This window comes from Cydia splendana, chromosome 27 (genome assembly GCF_910591565.1).
Source record: "Cydia splendana chromosome 27, ilCydSple1.2, whole genome shotgun sequence".
Lineage (NCBI taxonomy): Eukaryota > Metazoa > Arthropoda > Insecta > Lepidoptera > Tortricidae > Cydia > Cydia splendana.
Window position 1 is genome coordinate 1,084,457 of NC_085986.1, and position 26,183 is coordinate 1,110,639.

Below are 26,183 nucleotides of genomic sequence, written 5' to 3' on the forward strand. Positions count from 1 at the left end.
AGTGTGGAAGGAGCTATTATCATTTACATGCTGTTGTGGTAAACCGTCACACAGGCTTAGGTCGAGTAAACTGGTCGACGAATGTTCAGTCACTTGCTTACATGACTGGGCATTGGTCAGTGACTCAAACCGTTCTGAATTAAGCTTAATCTGGGATATTAAATCATCCATGGCCAAAGAATATTCATTAATCACCTTTTTAGAACTCTCATTTAATTTTTCTAAGGATTCTATGGAATCCTCCAAACTCTGAATTTTTAATTTTAAAGTCTGTGTGTCGGTTTCATATTGCAAGGAAGTGCTTAGAAAGTCAAATTGCGTTTTTATATCGAAAACGCCATTTGATAGACAGTTGTACATTTTTTCTTTTAGTATGGAAATCAGCCACATAATTTTATCACGAAAATTGACAGTGCTGCAGCAGTAACGTTGCAAAAGAGTAATGCTGCTGCAGTCGCCATATCTTAGAAAGTTATTGAAATCGCGAGCGAAGCGAGCGCGAAAATTTTTCGATATAAAAACGCAATTTGATAGACAGTTGTACATTTCTACTTTTAGCATGGAAATCAGTCACATCATTTTATCACGAAAATTGACAGTGCTGCAGCAGTAACGTTACAACAGAGTAAAGCTGCTGCAGTCGCCAACCGAATGTCACCTTTATCATATCTTATAACGTGATTGTAAACGCGAAAATTTTTCGATATAAAAAACGCAATTTGATAGACAGTTGTACATTTTTACTTTTAGTCCCAACCAGGCGCGAATCCAGGATTTCATACAGAGAAGGGATGGGACAGTTTTATATCAGCCTAGCTTCGCATAGGGCTCGATATTTAAGGGTCTCAGCGAGGTTGTTCTCATACAGAAAAGATGTAAGAAAGCAGAGCTTGGAATTGACCAAGTGAATGTGAAGTGTGAGTAGGGTTACCAGATGACAGGAATTTTCCTGACATGTCAGGAATTTTGGCTTTTTCTCAGGAATGGGGACGGAACACGGAAATGTCAGGAATTTTTTGAATTCATATACTTTTTTTATAAAGTACCTTTTTATTTACTAAAATTAATACAAATAATAAATGTAATAAAACTTAAATTAATAAAACGCGGCTATCGGCTCAATCGGCTAGACAGCCCTCCCACAACCCCCCCTCCTCGTCCAAAATATGGATGTCAGGAAAAATATTCGGAAATCAGGAATTTTGTCAGGAAATTCTAAATTTGTATCTGGTAACCCTAAGTGTGAGCAAGGCAGAAGGCCCAGCTGCGAAAGAGGAAAGCTTAGATTTGGATCCACGCCCAAGTGTAATTAAGGCAGAAGATCAACTTTGCCATAAGGCAGAAGACCTCGCATAAGACCTTACGCCGAACTGCAAAAGAGTGGCTCGAAGCCGAATCTATGCATGTAATCACGACTCTTCTACTGCTCGCTCTTTGGCTTCACTCGAAAGCGCTACTTGATGGGATGCTTTTAGTTTTCGGCTTTCACGGGGCCCCTTATATATAACAGACAGACCTTTTGACAGTTAGGTCTCAGGATCGCGGCTAAGGAGCAACTCGGCTTGGCCGACAAAGCTGGCGTGCAAGAGAGCAAAATTCGCTATAAAATCGGTAACCTATGTCGAAAAAATCGGCTGGCCGCAAGCCCGAAAGCAAGATTTTTTTCCATGACTTTTAATAAGGGCCTCCGCGTAAGGTCAAGTCGAAAGCCTACGTTGGAGATGTTCTTATGTACCCTCACTCCCTTACTTGATCCCTACGACCCTTCGTTAATTCGTAATTTAATTGGCCTATTGTACTCTAGTTGTATATATATTGAACAACAATACAATCAACTCGATTAATTTATGTACTCGTGGGTAGTTTTAACCTAAACATAGGTACATATTTTTACATACACTACAAATGTTTCAGACCCATTCTTTTTTTCTGACGCAAAAAGGAGAGATTGACGAAATGAAATTATCGATATGACTGGTATCGATACGCAAATATAGTCGTACCTATGAATTTAAGTAGAGATGAACCGGATACTATCCGGTATCCGCTATCCGGCCCTTATTTAAATATCTGGCCGGATACCGGATAGTAACTTTGCTTGATTTTGGAGTAAACAAATTCGATTTGAGAAACAATCATAGTCATTAATCGTACTCGTTTATTATTTAAAAACAATTTAAACATATTTAATTACACAAACGGGTCTACCGCGATATAATTTCATTGTTTTCACCTTTAATTCCGACGTTTCAGCTGAGTTGCACCAGCTGTGGTCACGGAAAGACTGACGTCCCAACAAATGTCAACAGAGATATTAATAAAACACCACTAAACTACCCGAAATTAGTTTATAAAAATGTTTGGGGTAGACAAAGAAATTGCAGCTACCCGTTAAAGTTTAATGTTTATTGTCCACGGCACGACACGCAACACTCACAGTATCCGTACACTGGTCCGAAGATATATCCGCTGGTTTCAACATTTGAATCACTGGTCCCCAAGTAGACGATAATTTGTACCCGTCCTCTCGGTTGAAATTTTTAGGGGTTTTCAATTTAAACATCGGCTGAATATTCGGCGACCGGATACCGAATATTCGGCCGATGGTCAGGCCGAACATCCGGTATACGGTATCTGGCCAAACAACTATCCGTAGCATCTCTAGTTTTAAGTGTTTATTTGTTTATTTGTTTATTTTTATACATACCAGCACTTACAGATAAACCTTACGTGCTAATAGTGTTGTGAATATACATTTTAATAAGTATTTTATACAATTCTATCCACTGTTTCATTAGTCATTACGAATTATGTCATTAAATAGGTACATACTCTATTTATATTAATTATGTCATTATGAAATTACACTAACTTATCCTAATTATGTATGTATGTCACATTACGAACTAATTTTTTATATTAACAAATATTACAGTACTATATAATCCAAACGAAATTTCAATAAATTATCATTATTTCATATTATAAATTAAATTCACATTAAGAAATAAAATTATACTAAATTGTCAGTTTCTACAATAGAGCTTGGGGTTACAATATTTTCCAAATAACGAGATGATGCACTTAAAAATTTAGTCTCTGAGGAAAAGAAAATGTCTAGCTGCTTGTTGCTGTCTAGTATGTCATTTATCAATTTCAACGCGTGGTGCAGTGGAGAGGAGGCTAGCGCGCGCGCGCGCGCCGGGGGGATGCCGAACAGATCGCGGCGGCGAGTACGGAGTTGCTTCGTTGATAATCGGGGAACGCGCAACGGTATTTGTGCTAACAGCTGGGAATTTGTTAATTTACCGCGTATATAGTGTATAGTGTCTCAACTCTCAAGTGGATCCCGATACTTTAAAACCATCCGACAACAACTTTATAGAGAATAACTAACATTGCTTAAGAAAATATCTCCCGCGAAATAGTAGTAGCCTATCTTCTTTAATATGATTACTTAGGTTACTGGCGAGTGCCCCGGCTTCGCACAAAGTTATAATATTCGGCAAAGTGGCCGAATACCGAATAGTTGGCGAATATTCGTGGCAGGTCTATATAATTATCTTTAACTTGCTTCGCTTATCGATAACAGGGTTTATCGATGTTTCATTTTGTCAATCACTCTGTTATAAAGTTCTATAGTGCTAAAGTTCTGGGTCTTAAATAATCTACATATCTTAACCTATATAACCTGCTAAAATACATTGACTAGCGGGAATGTACCTACTAGGTGCAAAAAGTATTTTTACGTACGTAATATAAACTGAAATAAATATTATGAAATAAATAAAGTATAGTGTGTCTACTTGAAAACACAAATTAAAATATGTTCACAGAAAGTAATTTAATTTGTTCTTAGAATACGTAATATACTAGTGTCCGACCGAAACATGTTTTTTTGCCGAAACCGAAACCGAAACCGAATGTTCGGCTTTGGCTCTAGTTTCGGCCGAAACCGAAACCGAAACCGAACCTTTTGTAGACTTGTTAAAATCGTTGAAAAAATGTCATAAAACTGCTTTTACACACATATTATGGGGCTGTCAACACCCAATGCCCTTGAAATTGATGTTACTTAAGCAGTTTTTTAAGAAAATTACTAGAGTTAGACCAAGATAATTCTGCAACGATTTTAATAACACACGCAGTGCAAGTGTTATTTTAAACGCCAAAACTTCTATGAAATTATGACGTTTAAATAACATTTGCACTAGTTGCACTGCGTATGCTATCAAAATAATTGCAGAATTTTCTTGGTCTAACTCTATTCATTCACCAGTCAAGCCAACATGATTGTAGATACAGGGTGAAACAAAAACGCGAGCGCAGCGAGCGCAAATTTTTTGTTGACAATATCGCAAGGCCGGGTACCGATCTTCACTTGGGCCTAAACGTCCGAAGTGCCCCAGTGAGGCGAACTTTCATGCGAAGTCAAAGCCATGCTTCAGGCTTCAGGATAAGTAGTTGAGCACAGACTCCAAGCAATGTCCATTGTATTAAAAAGCGAGATATTTCCTTGAGCGCTGGTGCGACTTTCAATCCGAAGGTCGCAAGGTACAAACCCAGGCCACGTACTCTTGACGTACTCGTACCAATGAGTTTTTCGGAACTTTTATACTAAATATAATTTTGATATTTACCTACTATTTACATTTCGGTGAAGGAAAAACATCGTGAGGAAGCCGGACTAGTCCCGATAAGGCCTAGTTTACTCTCTGGGTTCGAAGATCAGTCTGATGGCGGTCGCCTTCTTAAAAACTAGTGCCTACGACAATTCTTGGGATTAGTTGTCAATTGGACCCCAGGCTCCCATGAGCCGTGCCAAAAATTCCGGGACTACGCGAGGAAGATGATGAGTTTTCTTATTATTCCTTTGCCCAGGCCCAGTAACATGCGACAGTGCTAATCTCATTTACTCCGATACAATTAGACAGTGTGCGCGTTATAGGTATTAACAGCCTCTTAAGTCTGCGTCAACCGTCTAGTAGCGCCCTCATTAGTGGAATTGTGTTTTATAATAAACCAATTAATTTCTGTACCTATACATGAATCAGTATATGTAGGTACATCTTAATAAATATTGTTGTCTTACTTATTCCCCAACTTTTGGTCTTTGTCACATAGTTTAGTTTCATAGTACGAAGTACCATTTCGTAAGTTTCGGCCCGGCCGAAAGGTTCGGCCGTTTTTTGGCCGAAACCGAAACTACAGCCGAAACATGTTTTTTTGGCCGAAACTGGCCGAAACCGAAACCGAAACCGAACCTTCGGTCGGACACTATAATATACATATCTCACACGTAATATATTTTTCATCACACTTGCTCGGAAAAGATGTATTTACACGTAGGGCTTGCGGGCGGGAAATTGAATTTTTCGCCCTAGGGCGGAAAAAATCTTTTCCGAGCAAGTGTGATGAAAAACACTTATTTACACGTAGGGCTTGCGGGCGGGAAATTGAAATTTTCGCCCTAGGGCGGAAAAGTGTTTTATACAGAAGTTTGTTTTTATTAATTCTCCTTTTTTTCCTTACAAGTGTGATGAAAAACATTGTGTGTGCCACGGGCGGTAAAGAAATTCCGAACTCGTGAACATTTTAAGCCCTCGCTTCGCGTCGGGCTTAAAATTGACACTCGTTCGTAATTTCTTATTTCCCGCCCTTAATACACAATGTACTATTACGTCACCCTACCGCTACGCGAGAAGAAAATCTCACTTCCTGGCCAAGGCAAGACGTAAAACTTTAGACAAACCACGGGTGGTAATACGTAAAGCCCCAGTTCGCATATTTATGGCCCGAACCGAAGGTGAGGCCCATAAATGGCAGGCCAGGCACAAACACCTGCGATCTGGAGAATTTACGAATTCATGTATGTATTTTGGTATGTAATGTACGATTATCGGTATCGTCTTGGGTCGTCCCATTCGTTCTTCGTCAAGTTCTTAAATTAGTCCTATTCTGCTTTCGTCACTCATTCTACATTGAAAGCCACCGACGATTGTGACGAATGTAGAATGAGTGACGAAAGCAGAATAGGACTAATTTAAGAACTTGACGAAAAACGAATGGGACGACCCAAGACGATACCATATGACAGTAAATATGGTGCTACTTTACCGCCCTAGGGCGGGATTAAGGACAAAACGTGTCTATGTCACAAATTTAAACGGCCATATGTACTGTAAAACGTTGTACAATACACGTGCGAAAAGGTAATTCGCAACTCGTGTCGATTTAAAACACTCCCTTCGGTCGTGTTTCAATTTATCGCCACTCGTTGCGAAATTCCTACTTTTCGCACTTTTATCATAATGTACTATTACGAGACAGTACATATGGTGCTATATACTTTACCGCTTTAGGGCGGGATTAACGACATACCGTGCCTATATGTCAAACCACGATGTTTTCCTTCACCGAAAAGCTAGTGATAAATATCAAGTGATATTTCGTACATAAATTCCGAAAAACTCATTGGTACGAGCCAGGATTTGAACCCACGACCTCCGGATTGAAAGGCGGACGTCATATCCGCTCGGCCACCACCGCTAATCATTTATTTGTTTACATCTTAACCTATACTGCCCTCCTAAGCTAAAAAGCGGTATTTGCATTAAATTTTCATTGAAAATACGTCCTTTTAGCTTAGGAGGGAAGGACGTATTTTCAATGAAATTTTTATGCAAATACCGCTTTTTAGCTTAGGAGGGCAGTATAGGTATAACCTTATGTTACGTGGAAAATTACCAAACATAGAAGTTATTGTGGTAAAATAAAGTTATTGACAAAATGAAATATCGACATGTCTGTTCATCTAGTTCTCGCGTTTGTCCCAGCTTTTTGCCACGGCTCATGGGACTGGGGTCCGCTTGACAACTAATCCCATTAATTGGCGTAGGCACTAGTTTTTACGAAAGCGACTGCCACCTGACCTTCCAACCCAGAGGGGAAACTAGGCCTTATTGGGATTAGTCCGGTTTCCTCACGATGTTTTCCTTCACCGAAAAGCAACTGGTAAATATCAAAAGATATTTCGTACATAAGTTCCGAAAAACTCATTGGTACACATTGGTCGCCACATGGTATAATAATATACTCCGCCTGGTACTCCATTCCCGTCTTTTCTAGGTCACCTAACTGACACAAGCCTACGTCATCATGCGACAGCGCTATATGATAATATGCGATAGCGCTATATATAGCGGCCATGTTATTGTGACGTACGCCTGTGTCACTCTGGGAATAGAAGACCATGTTTTATTAGACTATGGGTCGCCATGTCTGTTCTCGATGTTATATACCTTGACATTATACTTTTATAAGAAGATAGCTACCGCGAAATACACAACACGTTCGATATCTTCATCTCTTTTGATATATTGGTAGTTTTGTATTCTTTTGGCACTGTATACTACAGTTTACTTTTTAATTTTTAAGTACTAAATATATTACGTAATAAAGAAATTATGTACCGCTTTGTAATTGATTTGCATTATTGAAATTTCTCGGTAACTTACCTACTGCAACTAGAAGTTACACATTTTAAATATTAATCTATGACTTATCGGTAACAGATTTTACAGTACATATGGTCCTATTTTCCCGCACTAGTGCGTAAAATAGCACTTTTCGTGTTTAAAGGGCCATATGTACAGTCGCCATCAGATATATCGGAGCTGCCAAGGTGTTCACAATATCTGAACACGCGCTCTAACGCCCTGACAATAGAGGCGTGTTCCGATATTTGTGAGCACCTTGGCCGCTCCGATATATCTGATGGCGACTGTACTGTAAAACGTTGTACGATACACGTGCAAATAGGTAATTCGCAACTCGTGTCGATTTAAAACACTCCCTTCGGTCGTGTTTTAATTTATCGCCACTCGTTTCGAATTTCCTCTTTTCCGCACTTGTATCGTAAATAAATATAAAAAAAGAAAAAAAAAATTATTTCAGACTTTAGGTCCATTGGGGTTAGTATCATTATTGCTAAACTTAAAATTAGGGTTAACATCATATAAAACTAAAGAATACATTAAAATTTAAAAATAAAACATAACTAACTTAACCTATGACCCGGTACTATATCCATGTTTCATTTTCTCAAACACTCGTTTTTGTCACAAAATCTTCTATGTCTGAACATTACACAAAGCGTTGGTTGTCCTCCAAAACTCTTACACCTATAACTCTGTATCTTTAGGTACGTAAATAAAAGTAAAAAAATAATTTGTACATTTCCGGGTAGTCATAACATTTATTGATTAACCAACCAAATACAAAACCACCTGGATCTGTCACGGAACGGCCTGACTTCAACCTACATTATTTGATCATGTAATGTTTTCATCTTAAGAAGCCATTTGAGGGAGAGTTTGTTTACTGCCAGGGAGGTTTTGGGATTATACTGAGCAACTTTTACTATGGGACCAACCCCGAAATCGCAAAAAAAAGTTTGGCTGTTTAATACATTTTGGCTGGGTTATTTTCAGGAGGGTAAAATTTTTGCGATTTTTAGGGTTCCGTACCCAAAGGGTAAAACGGGACCCTATTACTAAGACTCCGCTGTCCGTCCGTCTGTCCGTCTGTCACCAGGCTGTATCTCACGAACCGTGATAGCTAGACAGTTGAAATTTTCACAGATGATGTATTTCTGTTGCCGCTATAACAACAAATACTAAAAACAGAATAAAATAAAGATTTAAGTGGGGCTCCCATACAACAAACGTGATTTTTGACCGAAGTTAAGCAACGTCGGGCGGGGTCAGTACTTGGATGGGTGACCGTTTTTTGCCGTTTTTTGCATTATGGTACGGAACCCTTCGTGCGCGAGTCCGACTCGCACTTGCCCGGTTTTTTTTAGATGGTAAAGTGTTCAACATATCCCATTGCCCCCTTGTATAACAAATAACAATTTTCAGCCCAAGACGTGGAAGAAACGATAGAGGAAACGGAAATAGAGCCGGAACCGGCGCCGCACGCCGCCGCCGTCAAGTGGGTCGTGGATGCTAGCTTCAAACAGCACCACAGCCGCGCCAGCATACCCGACGACCCTGCAGATTGGTATGCTATAGCTGACCATTATACAACGGTTTAGACAACTATAATGACAATTATACAACGGTTTATACAACAATATGCCGTCAAGTGGGTGGTGGACGCTAGTTTCAAACAACACCACAGCCGCGCCTGCATACCGGACGACCCTGCAGATTGGTATGCTATAGCTGACCATTATACAACGGTTTAGACAACTATAATGACAATTATACAACGGTTTATACAACAATATGCCGTCAAGTGGGTGGTGGACGCTAGTTTCAAACAACACCACAGCCGCGCCTGCATACCCGACGACCCTGCAGATTGGTATGCTATAGCTGACCATTATACAACGGTTTAGACAACTATAATGACAATTATACAACGGTTTATACAACAATATGCCGTCAAGTGGGTGGTGGACGCTAGTTTCAAACAACACCACAGCCGCGCCTGCATACCGGACGACCCTGCAGATTGGTATGCTATAGCTGACCATTATACAATGGTTTAGTTAGACAACTATAATGACCATTACACAACGGTTTAGACAACTATAATGACCATTAAACAACTGCTTAGACAACTATAATATTAAACAAGCAGCACCACAGTCGCGTCTTCCACAGTGGCACAGTCGCGTCTTTATACCCGACAACCCTGAAAAATGGTATTCTATAGCTGAACTGTAATGACCATTATACAACGGCCTATACAACTATAATATACTTTGGTCCTTTTCGTATCCATACATATTAAATCATTTCAACTGGTGACAACCTTGACAGGTCCGTTCAACACGTCAAACTATGGATACAGTGGGCGGTGCGGCAGTTCAATCTGACAGGTGTCAAGCTGTCAGATTGGCACATCAGTGGGTGGACGTTGTGTGCACTCACTAATTTAGATTTCAAGTAAGTTTATAGCCATTTTAACCGTGAGTTTTGATTTCTCAAAAACATGTGTTTTATCGTCTCCTTATATTTAAAAAAGTACGCACTTTTACACAACTTAAAAAAAATATATTAATAATATATTTAGACATATCAAAAATATTAAGAACGGGTCACTCACGTATTCCGTCACCGTCAACGCAAGCTCCTGATGACACTCCTCGGTATGGAGTGAAACATGTCGAGCGTTTTTCGACTTTAAATACGTGAGTGACCCGTTCTCAATATTTTTAATATGTCTGTGTCTCACGGAAGTTTTGTTAAACCTTCACCACCGGAGGGCTTCGTCACCTATTCTTTCATAATATGACATGTATTTCAAATTATAAATTAAAAGTACTTACTTTTGTTAAAAAAAGAACATCAGTCAAATTTTTTGTTCTTTTTGTGACGCTTATGTATACCTACATAAAAATTGGAGACGTACTTTGAATTTTTTATGACGTTCGTTTTTTAATACGTCATAAAAGAATTGCGACATAAAATTGTGATTTGAAGTAAATAAGACGTACTTTTAATGATTTATGACGTTCGTTTTTTAATACAGACCTACGTCATAAAAGAATTGCGACATAAAATTGTGATTTGAAGTAAATGAGACGTACTTTTAATTATTTATGACGTTCAATCAATACGTCTAAAAAAATTGCGACACAAAATTGTGATTTGAAATAAATATTTTTTTTTTTATATTTCGAGAAAACTAAACTGAAGTGACTTAATGAGCTTTTTTTTTATTTAATTTTCATCTCATATTATTTATAAATTTGTATTTCATTTTAGAGAAAAAGTACCATCGGACCCGGGCGACTTATTTTGGACACATTTTGAACTTTTGAGGAAATGCAAGTTTATTGGTAAGTTTCAATTTTAAAATCGCAATGTTAATACATAGTATACTATTTCAAAGCACGGTAACTAACGCACTCGGTCACTCACACAACAACATACATTTTATGTGGTCACTCACGTAGCCATACATTCAGCCACTCAAGCACCACTCGGTCACTCACACCTCAGAAAATATACTATTATTAGGTATTAACAAAATTCTAATATTTACATGAGTCATAATAACACTAATGGCTTTGTAAGCTGTACCCCTCGCGAACCCTCATGGCTCAGCCATTTTGAAATATTCCAAAAACTGAATCGACGAAAAAATCTATATATTTACCGAACGCGCTCACCAAATATCACGAAAATCGGCTGATAAATGCGAACTGTAGAGGAGAACATGTCAATTAAGCTAATTTTCATCATCATCATCATCATCTCAGCCATAAGACGTCCACTGCTGAACATAGGCCTCCCCCTAATATTACGGTACTACGGCTAATTTTACGGTACTCATTTATTTTTAGTCACTCGCGCAACATGTTTCGGAGTGCCCTAGGTCTCCATAAAAAAATAGTTTAACTGTAAAATTAACTTAATAATTACATGCCTAATTGTAAAAACATTTTGTGTTGTTGAAAACGTAAAAAATTGTGTCCGACCGAAGATTCGGTTTCGGTTTCGGGCTTTCGGCCAACAACAACAATTTTAATATACTGCTTTATGTATACAGAAATTAATTGGTTTATTAGAAAACACAATTGATGAGGGCGCCACTGGATGGTTGCCGCTGTCTAATATGGGTTTAAAAGGATTTTAACGAATCTACTAAAGTTTCGGCTTTAGCCGAAGCCGAACCTTCCATTTCGGCAAAAAAAAACACGTATCGGTCGGACACTAGTAAAAATATTATGTATGTTGCAGCGGTGGTGCAGAATCAAAACCAAACCAAACCTGACCCACTGGAAACGCCACAGTCTGCCATCAAAAAACGACCCAAAATGGTAAGCTCGCCTCACTTTTCGTTTATTTCTAGAGTTAGACCAAGAAAAGTCTGCAGAGATTTTGATAGCCCGCGCAGTGCAAGTGTTATTTTAAACGTCAAACTTCTATGAAATTATGATATATAAATAACGCACTGCGTGTGCTATCAAAATCTCAGAAGAATAAAAATTTCAATTATATTGTAGATTTCAAATTAAAATTAAGTTTTGTGGCTTTCCATGAGAAAAGGGTCCTTATGCTTCATGTGCAATAAGGACATTGTGCATTCCATCATAATTTCTGCTGGAATTTCAGATAAACAGGTCCTTATTGCACTTGAAGCATAGGGACCCTTCTGTGATGGAAAGCCACATTTAAATAGTTAAATCGTTACAGCAAGTGATCCACACATACACCGATGAGGAGGCGACGTTCGCCCACACTAGGAATGGAAATAACGGACAAGTGCAGTTGTGGCAGTTTCTGCTGGAGCTGCTGACGAGCGCGGAACACCTGGACGTTATACGGTGGCACGGTAACTATCACACTCGGTCACTCACACAACAACATAACTGTTATTCGGTCACTTATTGAGTAAAACACCCTGTCACGCCAGCGACACTGTCACTCACACCATAACCGGTCTCTCACTCTATCACTTACTCAATTGGTTGCACGTGCACGGTCACTCACGCAACACAGTGTCTGCTACTCGGTCACTCATGCCACACTAACAACGTCCCTAACTCGGTCACTCACTCGCAAACGACGGTAATTTCATTCACACATTCGGTCACTCACTGGGTCACTAGCGCGCCATACTCACGCCAGTCCCATCAGCAAGTGATCCACACATACACGGATGAGGAGGCGACGTTCGCTCACACTCGGAATGGAAACAACGGACAAGTGCAGTTGTGGCAGTTTCTGCTGGAGCTGCTGACGAGCGCGGAACACCTGGACGTTATACGGTGGCACGCTAACTATCACACTCGGTCACTCACACAACATACCGGGTATGCGGTCACTCACGAAGCAATACACTCTGTCACACAAGTAACATGGTCACACACACCACCGTCGGTCACTCACCTATTGGGGCTCACGGTCACTCATACAACAGCGCGTCTGCTGTTCGGTCACTCACAAAGTCCCAAGTCACTTACTGGGCCTCACTCACGTGTGTCTGCTGTGCACATTCATCGGGGCAAGTGCATTACTGGCAGTTTCTTCAGGAACTATTGACCAGCAGTTTTGAGTGTCTCTTGCGTAACTACTACTACTATTACTATAACTCAAAGTGTCTCTAGAGTTACCAACAAATCGGGTTCCTAATGTACATAGTGTCAGTTTATTAGGTTTAACAGTTGCTGCGTTCAATGTTTTAACATACACTATAAAGGTGAAATTTTACAACTAAGTTTAAAAGTTGTGGACAGATTTGTGTCGGTCAAAAAGTTGATTCGTCCATAATGCTCAATGCTTTACAATGCTTTGCGCATCCACTACAATAATGCGTTTAGGATGCTGTTGGGGCTCCCGTGGTTCTGCGGCGCGTCATCCATGTTGGCGGAGGCCCGCGCACGGCTTTGATGCCGTCTGGCGCAAGAAAACTGCCTCGCTGCTAGCCAAGGTGCGCGGGAGTGGCAACAGTATTTTAAGCATGATGGCCAATAAGTTTCATTGTCCTCTGATATGCAAAATGAGCCAGAGGACCAGATCACTTTTATATATTTATTATTAGTAACTAACATGTAGATTAAGTTCAAAACTATGTGGACCTAACATTGTCTGTAATAAATAAATTCATTCATAATCCGTTTCTTTGTCCCGCAGGCACCGAGGGCGAGTTTAAGCTCCTCGAGCCGGAGCGAGTGGCTCGACTGTGGGGGGCGCGCAAACACAAACCGGCCATGAACTACGAGAAACTGTCTAGGGCTTTGAGATATTATTACGACGGAGATATGATTGCGAAAGTTGCGGGGAAAAGGTGAGTGTTTATTTTACACTCGGTCACTCACGGTCACATGTACAGTCACTCACGGTCGATCACCCACGATCACATTGACAGTCACTCACTACCGGTCACTCACGATCACGGGGACAGTCACTCGCTGGTCACTCACATACATTGAAAGAAAAGTAGTGAGCGATAAAACCATTGTCGGGCGTGGCTCCGCGATTTCGTCGCTTTGCTACAGGTAGCTAAAAGTACATCCGTCCGGCCCTAATTTTGGGGTTTGTCATAAGCCGCGCGTGGCGCTGTCGCCACCTAGCGGCCATATCTGTGCTGATCGTAACAGACGCGTTTTGTTAGAGAGTGAGTCTTCTGTACCTAGTACTATTATTTATTCTGTGCCATTGTACCAAAAATGTAATTATTTCTTATTCTGTGCTTATAACTTGTCAACAGGTTCGTGTATAAGTTCGTGTGCGATCTGCAGCAGCTGCTCGGGTACGGCGCGGGCGAGCTCGCGCAGCTCGTGCAGGAGGTCCACGACGACAGGCACGAGGCGTAGGGGGTCACTCACACAGATTTTCTAGTGTCGACTGGTCACTCATGAGGGCCACTGGTATGACAATGTTCTCGTGCGGGTTGGTCACTCACGGGGTCACTCACAACATTCGCAGAGTCGCATGATATTCACAGCACGCCAGGCTCGTGTACAATTTCGTGTCTCACACCACATGCTTAGTGTAGCAAAATGGGTCACTCACGAAAACAGTGACAGCCGAATAAAAAAATCCTTAATAATTGTGGCCCAGAAACTTTCAGTGTTACCTATGTAAATATGATTATAGTAGCAGGTATGGAATTACACAAAAAATCTAATAGGGGATATATTACTGCAATATTCTGCCGCCAGAGTGCAGCACTACCGACTCAGTAAATTTATAGACTAACTTATACATACTGTGCCTTAAACTGTTTTTTGACAAGTTTTCACAGACAATAAAATATGACTGATGCATCAAGGCGGTTTGTTAACAAGGGCCTACCGGTAAACGCGAAAATCGAAATTTAGTTATCTGCCTCTTTATCGCTCGAATATGCAAGAGTGATAGAGAGATTAGATAACGAAATTTCGGTTTTTTTGTTTCGCGGTAGGCCATGTGATTGACGTGACGTGTGATGTGTCAATGTGGTTTGTTTACTGTATGTGCCACAAAGGTGCCACCTACGCGGAGCTTTGCCTAATATTTCCTATTTAGAACGTAAATACAAACAAAATTACATAAATACGAATGTTATGGCAGCCATGCGGTAGAATGAGATAGCAATATCAATTGCTCCCTCTAACGCATAAATGCGTCCCTTGGAGTGGCCGGCGCTGGCCCATCGTGTAGAGGAGCCATTAAGGCTGTAGATGTATAAATATAGTTGGTCAAACCAATTTGTCAGTCAGCAAGAACCAGGAAAACTATACTCATCCTTTTATTTTGGGTGCTAGCTAGTACTAGTGTAAGACAAAGATAGTATGATTCTGTCTATCTATGATTGAAATGAGACAGTCCTTTGACAAACTATAATTATCATAACCTCCAATTTTACAAATATTTACGATCAACAAGCATGATTCTACATTGTAGGCACCTTGACTTTTAAGTTCATGCACAATAATATTTAATATATTGCCATTTAATGGTGACAGCAGAAATTTCTCTCGAAATAGCAACGATTCAGAATGTAAACAAACAAGATGGCTCTCATCCACGATCCACATTCCACAAATAAAACACAGATGACACGCGATTTTGGAATTATTCGAAATAAGTGTTGCTAACCCGCGATTTTTCAAATATGCCGCCTTTTGCTACTGACAAGATTTGCTTGACTAAGTATACGAATGTTAAGGCGTGTCCAGACAGAGGTGATCAAATCGACCGATTTGATCAGAAAGTAAATTGGTGGCAATTTTCAATTTAATCACCAATTTTAGATTCATGGTGATATTAGAGCCCCCTAAATTGAAAAAAATGCCCCAAAATAAAAATACTGGCGTCACAAATGGGTATTCTTGCGTCCGCACCTCATTTTATCGGTCATAATCGGCGGTTTAATTCGGCGAGCCAAATTGGCGTTTGCGTTCGCACGTCCTGATCGGACAATTTAATCAGATTGGCGAAACATTGACTAGTCTGGATACCCTTTATCTCTGGGTAGCCTTAAGGCCCCGTTCGCACGGCAGCTTTTTCGACGCACGTTAAAAAAGCGTTTGAATGACACAAATGGATAACCATGTATGTATTCACACGAAGGCGGTTTTTAAGCGCGGCGCTTTTTTATCGAGCACTGTTCGATTTTCGGCGTCGTTGAGCGTTGGCCGTTAATTGAATTGATCATACGGAACTCCGTGTATCTGTTCTCACAAGCGTTAAAAAAGCGCCGGCGCTGCTGTCAGTTGGCTGTCAAGTGTCAATTTTCGGTGTCAATCGTCAAAATTATTATTAGTTTCACCTTAAAAATGTCAACTTATGCTTACTAATTCCTGAAATATTCAAGCTATATTCAAATAATACGTCGTAATAGCAAATAAAGTATGGCTTTGCTGAGATGCGTACGTGGCAGTACGACTGACAAGTGATTTTTAAGCGTTCATATGAACACAAATATTAGAAGCGGTAAAAAAGCGCCAACGTCGGGTTTTAACGCGACGGTTTTTAAGCTGTCGTGCGAATGGGGCCTTAAGGCTGTCGATGTATGAATAGTAAACACGCCTTGACCGACGTGTGTTTGTGTACGTGCGTGTGTAAATAGTGTATTTAAGGTCTGTTTGTATAAATACAGTTTACGCTTGTTTACTATACATGTTGTTTTATTTGAATACCTAATCCTTGTATTGTCATCTTGGCTATAATAGGCTAATACCTACTAAACTGAAAATCGTAATTAAATTCCAAAAAAAGTAATACAATGTTGCCACTTTTTACTAGCGCGTCTTGTATTTATGTAAAAATAAGTAAATAATAGTACTTTTTTAAATCGTAGGAGTAAAATTACCAATAAATAAATTATCTTAGCGTGTTTATTTATAAAAAGGAATATACTATTTTACAAACAAATTATTGCAGTGGCAACATTGTCTTACTTTTTTTGGAATTTAATTACGATTTTCAGTTTAACTGTTAAACATTAGAAGTCATATCCAAATAAATGCTATTAAATATATAGCATTCAAAATCGTCACTTAAATTACCGACACCAATCCCACCAGTGGGTCTCTATTGTTTCCCAAAAAGTTTGAAGTCATAATGTATTGTTTGCCCGCATTTTATATTTATTTGGTTCAGTAACGCGTCACTTTTCAGGATTGCCATAAAACAAACCTAACCTATCTATAGGATAACCTTACGAAAATCCTGAAAAATTAACGGTTTCAGTTACTAAAAATCATCAACTTCTGGGTTTTTCCAAATTTTCCGATATTTAGTCTTAAAACAAATGTAATTTTTATAAATTAAAATACTGAGTAAATTTAAGTATAAAATCGGAAAATGGATTAGTGTTGAAAGTTGACAGTCTTAAAAATAAATTTCTATCATCTCCAAAAGTATATTTAATTCATAGGACAATGTTATGATGGAAATTTCCATCACCATGCAAAGAAGGGTTAAAGTTTAGAACACTTCCCTGTTTGTACATTTTGGAGGTAGTAACTTTTGTGATAAATAATACGCATTTATTTAAATATAATAAGAGTGATCGACGTAAATACAATCCAATTATTCCGGAATCTGTCCGTGACTCGTCCGTGACGTTCAACATGCGACGTCAAAAGTGGCATGTCGAATAAGGCCCCAGAAGGGTCCCTATTACAGCGTAATAAAATTTATAATATTATAATAAATTACCCAACTCGTTAAAAACAATAGGAAAACTTGGGTTCTTTTAATAAACTCTTTTTCTACTCGTGGACTGTAATTCTTGAATTAAGATTTCTTATACCAAACTGCATTTGGGTATTTTTAGGGTTCCGTACCCAAAGAGTAAAACGGGACCCTATTACTAAGACTCCGCTGTCCGTCCGTCCGTCCGTCTGTCTGTCACCAGGCTGTATCTCACGAACCGTGATAGCTAGACAGTTGAAATTTTCACAGATGATGTATTTCTGTTGCCGCTATAACAAGTAATAACAACAAATACTAAAAAAACAGAATAAAATAAAGATTTAAGTGGGGCTCCCATACAACAAACGTGATTTTTGACCGAAGTTAAGTAACGTCGGGCGGGGTCAGTACTTGGATGGGTGACCGTTTTTATAGATAATGGTACGGAACCCTTCGTTTACGAGTCCGACTCGCACTTGGCCGGTTTTTAATGTATGGGCTCCCAACTCAACTATAATATTCATTTCGATACAGTTTAGTCAACTATAATGAAATTGAACAATCACAGCTCGCCGCGATCAAGAGGACGAAACAAAACCATAGCTCAAAATAATTATTTATTTTAGGTTGTATAGTAGAAACAATTGCTTCATAAGTCAGAAACGCGCATGTGACACCCTTAATATAGCAACATCCATAGACTACGAAAACCTAAGTGGTATGCGTTGCTTGTTAGTCTCCATAGGCTACGGTGGCCGAAATCGAGAAAACAACTGTCTAAAAATTGAATTTAGCGCGGAGCAAATACCAGGGCGTCATGAGTTACGAGAAGGTGTCGTTGACCAGCCCGCCGGGGCGCGTACCAGTATGAAGGTATCGCGACTGCTCGCGTATCTTAGCTTTTGGTTTGGTTTGTTTGTATGATTCTACTAGTTTAAAGTATTATTTTTGTTGACGCGTAGAAAAAGTATTGTATACAATAGTGATATAATCAAGCTTTTTAATCTCGTGATTATATCACGATTGTATAAAATACTATTAAAATCATTCTTACTGAAGAAATATATATGTTATTATATTATGCAGTATCAGAGTTTATGAACGATGATATTTGAAATATACCTTCTACAATTCAAATAACAAATTGTAGATTTTTATTAAGGATTTAATTGATATTATACCTCTAAAATACAGAATTTGCTAAATATATGTAAATTGCTATGTCCTAATCAGGGTCCATGAAATACTGTAACTTTATTTAAAACAATTTTTAATATGAATACCATGGTTGCAATATAGAATATTATTATTATTCTTCCACTAACGCCTGTTTCAGGTCTCTAAGTGTAGCTGGGCGGGGTTTCGATTTCTTCCACGCCTCCCAAGCTCGTCCCATACATGCTCAATCGAATTTAAGTCCGGGCTTCTCGAAGGCCAGTTCATACAGTTGATAGCAACCTCCTCAAAATAATCTTCTACAATTTGAGCTGTGTATGGCCTCATTAAGAATCTCTTCCACATTACTTGCACTAGTTAACGTTCCATTTTCTATCAAAACTAACTCCGTGCGACTCTCTGAAGAGATTCCAGCCCAAACCATAACAGACCCAGCGCCGAACGCCACTTTTTCCTCAAAACACGCTGGAATAAAACGTTCACCTGGCCGTCAGTAAACTCTTCGCCGCTCGTCATGTCCATAGAACGTAAATCTGGATTCGTCTGAAAACATAATTCTTAGAATAAATTTAAAAGTGGAAAAATTACTGTCTTGGGTGAGACTTGAACTCACGACCCCTGGATCAAGATCAATCAGAATCAGATCCTGGATCAGATCTGGATCAGATCTGGAGATGGAGTTCAAGTCTCACCAAGACAGTAATTTTTCCACTTTTAAATTTATTCTAAGCTTAATAGCGTCGTTCGCAGACGTTTTTGCTTGTTAAAAAATTAACATAATTCTTGCCCATTCTTCGACACCCCATCGTCTGTGTTCGCGTTTGATGTCCTCTTTCAAATTTTGGGTCATTTGCCGGTCTATGTGGGGTCAAATTAGCTTCTTGGAGCCGCCGCCTTACAGTCCGCTCGCCGATGTCATCCCTGCGGGTCTCTCGAAGTTGATTTTTCACTTCAACTGTAGTGAGGTGCCGATTTCGGAGCATGGTTGTAACAATAAATCAATCTTCTCTAGCCGTAGTACATCTCGGTCTGCCGGTTCCTGGTCTTCTAAGGTTCTGCCCAGTTTGTAGGAAACGTTCAAGGACTCGCTGCACCGTAGAATGTGACTCGCCTGTTCATCTCGCTGTATATCTCTGACTTCTGCCTTCTTCTAACATAGTGATGATACGTGTACCTACATTCATCTTGTGTAAGCGACATGATAGTAATTGAATAATGACGAAAAAAGACAACAATGACTGCCTTTTATCATTGTGCTTTGACAGATTGAAAACAAAAGTGAGAAAACCAGCAAAAGTAAAACAAGCTTACTTTGAATTTGGTACCTAGAGTCGGACCAAGAAAAGTCTGCACCGGATTTGATAGCCCACGCAGTGCAAGTGTTATTTATACGTCATAATTTCATAGAGGTTTGACGTTTAAAATAAAACTTGCACTGCGTGGGTATCAAATCCGCTGCAGACTTTTCTTGGTCTGACTCTAATTCGCCTTTTTTTGAATTCAAACTTTTTCCAGTTATCATGTAGAACAGCGGTCGGCAACCTTTTAGCAGCCAAGTGCCACATAGCAGTTAACGAAGTGGACGCGGGCCGCACTTTGTTAATATTTATGACTTTATCAGACATTGTCATATGTCAATATTACATACAAAGCGGCCCGCGGGCCGTGGTTGCCGACCGCTGATGTAGAACATTGAAGGTTGAATTTAATACTATATTAAATTCTCTTTAATACAGAGTTAGTTTCATGCAAATACCACTATTAAGTTTGAAAAATATAAAGGTTTTCGTCATTGACCCGTAATAATTTGACCGCGAGAGTACATTCTTTTATTCTGTCCAATAAATAATATATCTTAGGAAACGTTGTGCATTGTTGGCGAACAGTTTTTATAATAATTATGACGTGATTATGACTCAAAATGTTCGCATGTCATGACGAATATTCGGTCACCGATAATTCGCCGCTGCGGCCGAGAGAGGGGCCGAATATTCGGTATTCGGACAAAACCACTATTCGGGGCATCTAATAAAACCAGCCTCTTCGAGCTGGTGCAGTGAAGAATACTTTTCATTGTCCATTAAGTATTATATTTTTTGGACCCACGGTTTAAAAGTTAGAGGGGCGACATCTTTGGGACTACGAGAGTAGTTATTTATGATAATAAATACGAGTATAAACTTTTTTTTAAACGTTTTAGGTTAATTATCTATTTATGAAAAATCTATCGAATCGATGTATGAAACGAAAATGAATATTCCACTATTCTAGGGTGAAAATATAAAAGTTCCTCAAATACTACGGAACCCTAAACAGCCAACACAGCCGAAATATATTAACGTATTTAAATATGCACTTTAAGTACTGCACGGTAGGTTCAAATACCTTTGACTCAAGTAATACTCGTGAATTATGCGATCGCGCATACAAACAGAAATACTCTTAACTGCCCATGGGTGGGCCTTATGCCTTTATTAATAAGGTTCACGATCTGTCAGTTAACAGTGAGGTGAGGACGATGGTATGACTTAAGATCGTGATATTAACACATAAGTATAGTGTATAGCTCGTCAGCTAGACGTGTTTTAAGTAGAAAAAATAAGTAAAAATATAATTAAATTAATTTCTATAATATTAGTTTTTATATTTGTTATATAAATAAATAAATTAATAATATTAAAACAGTGATTTATAAGTGTGCTTTAAAGTGCCAGTTGTGATATTTTGAACGGGTTTTGAGTGTATTAAAAAGTAAGTTTTATATTAATTTCATATATATGTAAATAAATAATAAATGTTGATTTCATAATTAAAATAACACATAAACTATAACATAAAACTAATTAATAACTATACTTAAATACAAATATATATTTGATAAAGAAAAATTATATATAACATTTATAATATAATTAAAATAAAATTAGATAAAATAGAAAACGATTAAATCTAGAAACAAAAATTTAATTGATTAAATTCAGATTACCTAAAAATAACTCTAAAATAAAAATATAAAAAAATATTTTAAGGTTAATGCGCAGGCAATTTTTTTTATCTAATTTATTAAATTATGTTTTTACGAAATTACACGAATTTAATATGGACAGCTTTATTTAACGAGTTTGTCTACTTATTTATTTAATCTTTACTGCGCAATAGAAAAACTCATCGTACTAAAGGCGGACTTAGTGCCAAAACACGTATTCTCTACCATTCAACCTTAGGGAGAATTCTGTGTTTTACTTTAACATTTTTTTGTATATAGAACAAAGAAACTCTGAAGTCGTAAAAATATTGTCGCTCTTTCATACATTTCGGGTTTTACAAATAAACGTTAAAAAATCTTTGAAAATTATTGGGGCGATATTTTTTTTGTAGATTTTTTTCCGTTACATATGGATAAAATTTGATGGATTTGAAGAACTCCTCCTGGGTGAAATAAATACGTATAAAGTCCAAAATGGTCAAAATAATGTAATTTTCCGATGAGTTACCAAAATTCCATACGTTTTCGTAGCTCAGTGGAAGATTTCGAAGAACATACCTACGGCTAAATTGCGCTTATATTGTACAGAATAGGGACCTGTCCACCAATTTTTTTTCAAAATCCGTGGCAAAATTAAAATCGACAACTAATAAAAAGAAGCATTTAGGTACAATCGACGGCAAAGATATCTTCGACGTCAAAGGGGTAAGGTTCCAAAGTGTACCTAAACTAAACTCTAAAGCATAATTATATTCCAAAAAAAGTAAGACAATGTTGCCACTACAATAATTTGTTTGTTAAATAGTAAATTCCTTTTTATAAATAAATACGCTAAGATAATTTATTTATTGGTAATTTTACTCCTACGATTTAAAAAAGTACTTTTATTTACTTATTTTTACGTAAATACAAGACGCGCTAGTAAAAAGTGGCAACGTTGTCTTACTTTTTTTGGAATCTAATTATGATTTAGCCCCCATTCCCATGAGAGCTTTTTCAACGCGCGTTAATAAAGCGCTTGAATCTGTCCGCACGTGTGAATACATACATGGTTATCTATTTGTGTCATTCAAACGCTTTTTTAACGCGCGTTGAAAAAGCTGCCGTGCGATTGGGGCCTTAGGCCCCATTCGCACGACAGCTTAAAAAGCGTTGCGTTAAAACCCGACGTTGGCGCTTTTTCACCGTTTCCAATATTTGTGTTCATATGAACGCTTAAAAATCACTTGTGAGTCGTACTGCCACGTACGCATCTCAGCAAAGCCATACTTTATTTGCTATTACGACGTATTATTTGAATATAGCTTGAATATTTCAGGAATTTGTAAGCATAAGTTGACAGTTTTAAGGTGAAACTAATAATAATCTTGACGATTGACACCAAAAATTGACACTTGACAGCCAACTGACAGCAGCGCCGGCGCTTTTTCAACGCTTGTGAGAACAGATACACGGATTTCCGTATGGTCTATTCAATTTGACGCCAACGCTCAACGCCGAAAATCGAACAGTGCTCGATAAAAAAGCGCCGCGCTTAAAAACCGCCTTCGTGTGAATACATACATGGTTATCCATTTGTGTCATTCAAACGCTTTTTTAACGCGCGTTGAAAAAGCTGCCGTGCGAACGGGGCCTTAGAGTATAAACATATCTTCGACGTCGACTGTACCTAAGAGCCTTCAAAAACAGAAAACGAACAAATAGGATTGATTTAACACTTCCGTCATCAACAAATATTTTATTTGATCTTGTTATGATACTACCTCGATGCTATGTAGCACACACAGAATAAATAATAGTACTACCGTACATCAAGGACACTTCCTACAAAACCGAAGCTTGACAGCGATTCGGGGACGAATCAAGATGATCATTTCTAATCTATGGCACTATCTCTCGGCTATTTAGCCCCCATTGCACGGGAGATTTTTCCACGCGCGTTAAAAAAGCTCTTGAATCTGCCTGCACTCTAAATTCAATTTAACGACCAAGGCTTAAAGTCGAAAATCCAACAACGCTTGATAAAAAGCGCCACCGCTGTCGTGTGAATAGATACATGGTTATCCATTTGTGTAATTCAAAATTCAAACGCTTATTTAACGCGCGTTGAAAAAGCTGCCGTGCGAATGGGGCCTTAGGGTAGTCAAAATTCAGAGGGGCTACCGCGAAAACCGAAATTCGCAAATTGCGGGGATCTTTCTCCTTTACTCCAGTGAAGGCGTAATTAGAGTGACCTTGGCGTTCTACCATCCATAACGGTGTCAAAATGTTTGAGGATAACCGCTTCACAAGCTTAGACACAAAACGCCAATTACGGAAAGAGAGACCTAAGCCCTCCTACGTGTACACGCTCAACGCAGCTGGCCAACTTTATTGTCACACGTGCAATGGAGTATTTAAGACCAAGTTCGGCCTGGCCAGCCACATAAGGGCTCACGCTAGACAACGTCCATGATGTTTATTTGGGGCCGCCGTCATCGAAAACTCTCATTATAGTCCTATAATGAGAGTGACAGAGAAAAATGCCCGCAATTTGCGAATTTCGATTTTCGCGGTTACAGCCTAGGAGCCCAGAGCGGCTACCGCGAAAACCGAAATTCGCAAATTGCGGGGATCTTTCTCTTTTACTCCAATGAAGGCGTAATAAGAGTGACAGAGAAAAATGCCCGCAATTTGCGAACTTCGATTTTCGCGGTTATAGCCCAGGTCATTATCTGTGATGTGTACGCAAAGGGACGTCAAGTCGTGCCCTAATAATTGCTCGGAGCAATGCTGAGTCGAATGGAGCTGAGAATACCCGAAAGGAGTGTCACCCCACCACTGGTGCATCTCACATGCACCAATAGGTGCGAGCAAGATACCTAATGACACGACTATCATTACATTTCGTGCTCCAATCGTCGTGAGATCAATTAAATTCAATTCAAAACCTTAATTAATCATTTAATCGGAGTCTGACTCCAGAAGTAATCAGCCGTTTTAATCGTAAAAGTCATTTTAAAGAAATCAATTACGCTATATCGCAGCGATAGTTCCGGTTTAATATTTTTTGTTATCATTGGTTTTAATGGAAAATCTTAAGGTACGCGCCTGTTTTGTAGGGACATGGCGGCGCATCGCCACGGTATCGTATTACATAGTTAGTCAAATAGTAACTGATGAGACTATGCGTTAAAATATACATATTAAAGTATACGTAGACGTAGGTATATAATAAGCTGCAGGTCAACCACTTATCTCAGGCGGATGGTAATAAAGTTGCGCTCCTCATAAATTTCTTCATTTGCATGTTACTTAGGAAATAGGAAATCTTATATTAGAGGAGTTGCCTTAATTACTCACAGATCCCGTCATCAGAAATGGATTGTGACTAAAATGCGACCCATTCGGAACTATATACGTTTGGAAAAAATATATATTTACCAAATCGGTTCAAAAATGACGGAGCTCTAAGGGTAATGTACATACGTTGTGTACATACAAAAAATACGGTCTACTTATCAACCTTTTTTTGAAGTCGATTATAAAGGGGCCCACTGATTAACAGTCCGCCGGACGGTATCGGCCTGTCAGTTAGAACAACATTTTGACAGTTCCGAACAACTGACAGGCCGATACCGTCCGGCGGACTGTTAATCAGTGGACCCCTTCAGCGAGCAATTTCTTTACAAACTGTGAAATATGGGACTACTTTCGGGAATAACGGGATAACATTGACAATACGTGCTACCAAAACTATCTAATCTAATATCTTTAACGAGCAATTCTTGTATATGTATGTATTTCGAGGATCTCGGAGGATTTCGATGAAATTGGCTATATGGGGGTTTTCGGGGGCGAAAAATCGATCTAGCTAGGTCTTATCTCTGGCAAAACGCGCATTTTTTGAGTTTTTATATGTTTTCCGAGCCCAGATATTATGTATTTAAGGTATTTAAGAGGTGAGTGCGGGACGCCCTGGCTGGACACATTTCTCAGCAACTGGACGGATACTGCAATTAATCGGGAGGAGTGGAAGTCTAGGGGGGACGCCTTTGCCCAGCAGTGGGACGCCTTATAGGCTCGTTAAAAAAAAACCGACCAAGTGCGAGTCGGACTCGCGTTTCTAGGGTTCCTTACATAAGTCCGAATCACGCTTGACTGCACATTTGTAATAGGTTTTCCTGTCATCTATAGGTAAAGAACTATTTTGAGTATTTTTTTCAAAATTTTAGACCAAGTAGTTTCGGAGACGATTTTCTTAAATAAGTAACTTCGAACCTATGTATTTTGAAATTATAAAAATAACATGTCCACCTTTGGGTCACTAATTTACATATGTGTACCAAATTTCAACTTAATTGGTCCAGAAGTTTCCGAGAAAATAGCCTGTGACA

At 38.9% G+C, this 26,183-nt stretch overlaps 2 protein-coding genes and 1 long non-coding RNA gene across 3 annotated transcripts in view; 2 read left to right on the plus strand and 1 right to left on the minus strand.

Moving 5' to 3' along the window:
* The window catches only part of LOC134803851 (uncharacterized), a 129,242-nt gene extending 120,797 nt beyond the window's left edge, over positions 1-8,445 (minus strand). Inside the window, exon 1 of the long non-coding RNA XR_010146037.1 lies at positions 8,423-8,445. This is a non-coding gene — a long non-coding RNA (uncharacterized LOC134803851). The remainder of the gene's footprint in view (positions 1-8,422) is intronic.
* Positions 8,446-8,807: 362 nt separating this feature from the next.
* On the plus strand, positions 8,808-16,624 carry LOC134803637 (DNA-binding protein Ets97D). The gene is made up of 8 exons (XM_063776421.1): positions 8,808-8,832; positions 8,922-9,063; positions 9,831-9,956; positions 10,779-10,852; positions 11,757-11,836; positions 12,213-12,351; positions 13,653-13,806; positions 14,230-16,624. Exons 1-8 carry the CDS (start codon positions 8,808-8,810, stop codon positions 14,333-14,335), a joined length of 846 nt encoding a protein of 281 aa, XP_063632491.1. The 3' UTR covers positions 14,336-16,624.
* A 4,806-nt stretch (positions 16,625-21,430) lies between these two features.
* LOC134803850 (fatty acyl-CoA reductase wat-like) overlaps positions 21,431-26,183 on the plus strand; it is a 41,102-nt gene continuing 36,349 nt past the window's right edge. Inside the window, exon 1 of the mRNA XM_063776679.1 lies at positions 21,431-21,572. Within this exon, the coding sequence (XP_063632749.1) occupies position 21,572 (1 nt within the window). The 5' untranslated portion in view covers positions 21,431-21,571. The remainder of the gene's footprint in view (positions 21,573-26,183) is intronic.

Excerpts from the sequence above, each read along its gene's own strand:
- LOC134803637 (XM_063776421.1), top strand. The coding sequence starts at position 8,808 with ATGGTACGGAACCCTTCGTGCGCGA. Across the intron at positions 9,064-9,830 it reads CCCGACGACCCTGCAGATTG|GTCCGTTCAACACGTCAAAC; the intron begins GTATGCTATAGC and ends CAACCTTGACAG. Across the intron at positions 13,807-14,229 it reads GCGAAAGTTGCGGGGAAAAG|GTTCGTGTATAAGTTCGTGT; the intron begins GTGAGTGTTTAT and ends ACTTGTCAACAG.